At 36.2% G+C, this 6152-nt stretch overlaps 2 protein-coding genes across 2 annotated transcripts in view; both read left to right on the top strand.

Moving 5' to 3' along the window:
* Positions 1-381: 381 nt before the first annotated feature.
* Positions 382-3901, top strand: LOC21386433 (tafazzin). Its single transcript, XM_024173339.1, has 7 exons — positions 382-689; positions 1096-1214; positions 1321-1386; positions 1477-1674; positions 2318-2436; positions 2564-2669; positions 3245-3901. Exons 1-7 carry the CDS (start codon positions 464-466, stop codon positions 3818-3820), a joined length of 1410 nt encoding a protein of 469 aa, XP_024029107.1. The 5' UTR covers positions 382-463; the 3' UTR covers positions 3821-3901.
* A 719-nt stretch (positions 3902-4620) lies between these two features.
* Positions 4621-6152, top strand: part of LOC21386432 (F-actin-capping protein subunit alpha) — a 7112-nt gene continuing 5580 nt past the window's right edge. Inside the window, exon 1 of the mRNA XM_024173337.1 lies at positions 4621-4632. Within this exon, the coding sequence (XP_024029105.1) occupies positions 4621-4632 (12 nt within the window). The remainder of the gene's footprint in view (positions 4633-6152) is intronic.

Here is a 6152-nt window from a genome sequence, read left to right as displayed (position 1 = left end):
ACAAAAAAAAATAATTAAAGTACGACACGTTACACGAATTATCACTCTTATTCATACCCACCATAGTCCATAGGCCACGTCGTCCATCCAAATAGGGGCCACGTTTATCCAATATGACTCGCCAACGTGTACATTCCTCGTTTGTACTACCAACTGATATTTATCTATCGTTATTATCCCACACAAAAATAAAAATAATATTGGAAACAAACATCATCCAAAAATTTTCTATTTTAGTGAAAACGACGTATGACATCACACGAAACACAGTTCGATTCCCTTTCTTTTTCACCCTAGCTCCGTTTCCAGTTTACAAAACACAAACAAAAACAACAACCAAACTCTACCGCTGATCATCATTCATCATTCATCATTCATCAATCAGTTAATCTCATTGCTTCTCTCTCCTCCCGCTTCCCCTATTCTCTCTCTCTCTCTCTAAAACTTGTGTGAAATTGTGGTTATGGCGGCGAGGATTGAGCGCGGAGATCTATGGAAGAACAAGGCCCGGTCTTTGCAGCTCCGGCTCAGGGACCGGTTCCGTGTGGTGGTCGACCGGAGGCTCCGCCGCCACCGGATCTTCTCCTCCGACGGTTGCTTCTCCTCCACGCTTCAGCGCTGGATGCAGCGCTTCCGTGACTTCCGTACGGACTCTCTCCCTTCCTCCTCTGCCTTCTACCGCAAACGAGGTAACATTTCTTTTTTCCTCTCTTCTTTCTCTGTTTTGTGAATGAGTGATTTTTTCTAGCTGTTTCCATGATTTCTCGGTGTCATTAGTTATTTTGATGTTTTTTTTTTAATGATCTTGAACAATATGTGTGGTTTAATTAAGAAGCAACCATCATTTGCTAGCGTAGTGACTCTGATCGTAAATAATGCAAGCAATAAGGTTTTCTTATTATAATGGGGATTTTCAGTATGGGGGTTTTTTTTTTTTAATTAAATTCATATTTGTGTTATTTTTTTGGGGGCTTCTAGAATATATTGTCTTTTTATTGGTGACCGTGGCTGGTTTGTGCTTAGATACGTGAGAATTTAGATTGGATTTTGGAAGAAGATTTTGTTTTTGTTAACGGTTTAGCTCTGTGATGTCAGTGAGTAAGAACTTCAGTGCCGAGGAAGATTCGGTTATTCTTCGAATGCTTCAAGCTGTTGCTGTTCCTGTTATTGGGAATGTTTGCCATGTATTTATGCATGGATTAAATCGTATTCAGGTATGTCTAGATAAATTGTTTGATTGTTGCGTCTTCGAAACTTTTTAGGCATTTCAAGATTTGGCAGAAAGAAGGCAAGAATTAAATTGAATTATTGGATTGGCAGGTCTATGGGGTAGAGAAATTACATGAGGCATTGCTAGATAGATCCAAGGACAAGCCTCTTCTGACTGTATAGCACTGTACTTGTCGACTTTCATTTTGTTTTTTCATGTGTAATTGTTCATGATTAAATAGATAAATTTTTTTTCTTTGCATTCAGGTGAGCAACCATGTTGCTTCTGTGGATGATCCTTTTGTTATTGCTGCTTTGCTTCCTCCGCGTGTTCTTTTTGATGCTCAGAACGTGAGATGGACCATTTGTGCAACTGATCGGTGCTTTAAAAATCCTGTAACTTCTGCATTCTTTCGATCGGTCAAAGTCTTGCCAGTTTCTCGTGGTGATGGGATTTATCAGAAGGTATTACTGCAACAATTTTTTAATGGTTTGTTCAGAGACTTAGTTGTTGAAAATGTGGTAAAGATGACCATGACTTAGCAAAGCATTTACAGAAGTTTATGGTTTGATTATTTTTCTGGCTTTAATTTATTTACCCAATTTAAATTCATCACTTATGATCAAAAGCTTGAAAACCGTCATAATTGAATATTAGAGGGTAAATAATATCATTTACCGTAGCCATATTTCCCCCTTCCTGGTGTGTGCATAGGAACCATGTAAACCATATTGTTGAAGTTTTAGCATTTTTTTTAAAGAAAATTAGATTTAAGAGACAAGATGCTTTCTCTTTCTCTTGACCTTTCTGTCATATGATTTGATCTGGTGGGCGCATCAGAATCAGATTCTTTTGCTAGGTTGAATGACTTGTGCGGGAGGCTATCTTAGCCCGGGGGGGGGGGGGGCAGCGGGAGTTGTTCTACTCCTGGGCGGGGTGGAGATAGTTAACATTTTCATGTCCTTTCTAATATTTTTCTTATTTTCTTGTATATGCTCTTTCTATGAGTTCATGCTCACTGCGGATTCTTTTTTGTTAATTTTTAGTACTGCTAGTTATTAGGCCAATATTTTGATGTTCCTATCTTTGATTCTTCAACTTCTTCAGGGTATGGACATGGCTATTTCGAAACTAAATCGAGGTGGGTGGGTTCACATTTTCCCAGAAGGTAGTCGCTCTCGTGATGGTGGAAAAACCATGGGATCTTCCAAAAGAGGAGTCGGGAGGTAGTTGTCCCTCTTTTTTTTTTTTTTGTAGTAAAGAGTTATTCTTGCATTTCCTTTTGCAAGTTGACTACTGTTGGCATTTTCTTACCGATGACATGTGGTGTGGTTATTCAAAAATACCTGGCAGATTGGTCGTCGATGCTGACAATGTCCCCATTGTTGTTCCATTTGTACATACTGGGATGCAGGAAATCATGCCTATTGGAGCCAATCTCCCAAGGATTGGAAAGACGGTATATAGTCTAGTGCTCATGTTGTTTTTATGTAGGCCAAGAGAGAGAAAGAAAGAAAGGAAGGGATAGTCTAGTGCTCATGTTGTTTTTATGTAGGCCAAGAGAGAGAAAGAAAGAAAGGAAGGGAAATTAAGAAAGAAAATAAATAGAAGAGGAATTTAGGAAGAAGGGATACTAATTGAGAGATGTGTATTCAATAATAATCATTAAGGTCTAAACTGAAATTACTATTAATAGGTCTATTTATCCTGGAATAAACCCTAGTAAGAAGATAAACCTAATATACTTATCACATAAACTTAAATAAATCACATACTTTAAGTTCCTAATTATTTTATATTGTTCCTCATTAATGTATGTCCTATTAATAAGTTAGAATTGACAATAGCGCATAGCTATGAAGCTGCAATTTTAAGTCATTTGAATGGCTTCATTTCCAGTTAAATCACTTCATAAGTAGATTTGGTCCTTAAACCTTTGAAGTAACTCTCTCCTGAATATGTTGTATAGAGAGTTTATGAAAGTTTAATTGGACAGTAGATTTTTACTCATTGCGTTAGTTGTGGACTATGTAGGTGATGGTACTTATTGGTGATCCTATCCGTTTTGATGATTTGCTTGATGCTGAAGGAGTCAAAGGCGAATTCACGGGAAGATTATATGATGCAGTAGCTTTGAGAATTGGTCATCGATTACATGAATTGAAAGTTCAGGTTGACCAGTTGGCTCTTCAACAACAAATAGAATCTCAAAACTATCAAGGCAGGAACACAGAACGAGCTGCTGTGATTCTGCAGCAGGTTGATTGGGAATTATTTGGCATGGGAAGCCCTACTTTTAATGACGATGAAGCATCGCCTGCACAAGAAATCCAAATCCAACGAAAGTTGGATGTAGCTCATCACCCACAAGAGCCAGTATCTTCTGACAGATATTTCCGAGTTGGACTCTCCCATGAGGAACGGATTGCGTCAAGAATGCAGAACTTCATGGACCCAACTGAGTTGATGGGTTTTGCGGCCAGAGGTTTATTCATGAATCATAAATTGGATAAAATTTCTAATTCTACCCCTCCTGCAGGGATTGGTCCCTTGCAAGTATGGAAGCAATTTTTAGAAGCTAATTTTCTACGACAATGGAAGTACTGCTAACCATGATACCCGCTAGAAGCTAATGTGAAATAGAATTTTGATTGTTCATAAATAAGAGAGAAGTTTTGATTTTGGCCTGAAGACTGATCGAGGCTGTTTAGCTGCTATGGTGCATAGAAAAATCACCGACACTTGGAGAGGTGAATGCTTTTGATAGGGACTGATCCTGTCCAATGTTGTTAGATTATTAATTACATTGTCTAATCTAATTAATTGGCATTTCAACTCCATCAATTATAATCCATCTCACAATTGGCATTCCAACAATCAGATCTCCCATGCAAGGTATATAATGCTTTTCAGAGGTCTGCAAAATGTAGAAATGTGGTGAACTGTATTGCCACATCCCACATGGAAAGAGGTCATTTGTTAATAAATTCTCATGCTTTTGAGATTTGATTAACCATGGCAAGGAAAAATGCTTAGAAAATCACCGCTATTGAGCACTATAGCTAATAAAAATTAGGTGTATTTACAAGTTTCATATTGTCGGATTCATTTTTCATGAGGACACGGTGTATAGACCGTTGATGTCTCCCAACACAATGATATACATTGTGAATTGGCACCACTCACTAGGACTAGGTGACATGAATGGTTGTTAAACAGCATTAAATACGTGGACTGTCGTTTCGTTGGGTTTGCATTCTGTTATGGTTGCGAATTTAAGCAAAGCCAGAGCAATAGTCTATAATGATAGGTAGTTATAGAAAGTAACTGAAAAAGGCACAAGGAAGGGTCTTGTTATACCTTTATTATGGTGCAGATGCCAGATGTAAAGTGCCCTTGTAACAAGGAAAATGCTTCTTATGGTATGTTCCTATCACTCACGTCGCCATTTTACACTTCTTTTGTCGTTTTTCTGTATGTTTTCTCTAAGGCGGGAAAAATATCTCCCTTTCTCCTTGAGAGGCAAAGACGAAGTGTAACTTATTCTCAAAAAAAAAAGAAAAAAAGAGACGTAACTTTGGGTTACAACTTGCGTGGAACCTCAATAAAAACCCATTGGTTAAATTTCTATTTTTAATTGTTAAATTAATTTGTTAACAGTTAGATTTATGTATATTTATATTAAAAATTTACAACGCGTCAGTTAGATTTATGTATATTTATATTAAAAATTTACAACGTATCAATTAAATCTATGTATATATATATTAAAAATTTATAACACGTTATACATAACTGTTTTTATTATAAATTTAACTGTTAAAAAATTAATCTAATAATTAAAAATGGAGTTCCATAGTGGAGGATTCTTTTTAAGTCTCACGGTAAATAAGACCCATAAATAAACAAAATGTTGAACACAAATACACAATCACCTTTACGATGTCTTCTCTTTGGTGGTTTAGTCTTCACTTTAATTTCATGGAAAAAGTATTTTATGAACAACCAGAACAAACGACAAAGGCCACCGCAGCAGTATGCCAAAAAATAAAGGAGAAGAAAATTGCTTAAAACGTCAAATAAAGAAAATTTGAATCGGTTCCTCTATATTCAAGATCGTCTTAAAATGAAAAATATTTTGAGTAGTCGCTACTTTTTTCACTAACAAAAACTCTAACACTCTAATGTTACAAAAGTTTTTACATCAAAAATCATGATAAGTTATTTTTGAGTCTTTTGACGATTGTGTTAAATCTGACGACCATAAATACCTCAACAACAAGGTAATAATTCTTACTGATGTATAGCATTCAGGTCCTAAGTACGTTAAATATATATAAAATAACGACCTCTATACTAACAAAATATATATATAATAACAACAATTAATAAAGTGATAACTATCTCTAATATTAAGGTCCCACACAAAGCAATCGCTTTATTGAAAGAAAGTCGTGCAATTCAACGGAAAGGATCACTCGAAGAATTGACTAAGGGACTTTTAAAAGAGGATTCATACTATAATTTGAATTATTATTCGTGATTCGTTATAATATTTTTTTTATAAAAAATACATATAAAATAAAAATAATTTTAAATTATAATTTTAAATTTATAAATCAAATATCTATCGTGAAAATTCATTACCCACCCATCAGAATTATTTTGGACTCACATTTCAAAGGCTTTACAGATCACTAACGGCAAGGCAGAGATCTCATGCGGTGAGAGCCTGCGAAATTCTTCTCTGACACTGACCGTCCGTGCTTGTGGTCCCAAAGATTTAACGGTTCAGATGTCTTAATTCGTTCGGTGTACATCAAGAACGGAGATTCATTTACATTGCTCCTTCTCTCTCTCTCTCTCTCTCCTCTTTCCCGAGTGTTCACTTCCATTCGAATCACAGAAGAGAGAGAGAGAGAGAGAGAGAGAGAGAGAGAGA

Source organism: Morus notabilis, unplaced genomic scaffold (genome assembly GCF_000414095.1).
Source record: "Morus notabilis unplaced genomic scaffold, ASM41409v2 Scaffold519, whole genome shotgun sequence".
Taxonomy (NCBI): Eukaryota; Viridiplantae; Streptophyta; class Magnoliopsida; order Rosales; family Moraceae; genus Morus; species Morus notabilis.
Note: the sequence above shows the minus strand (reverse complement) of the source record. Positions and strands in the feature narration are given on the sequence as shown.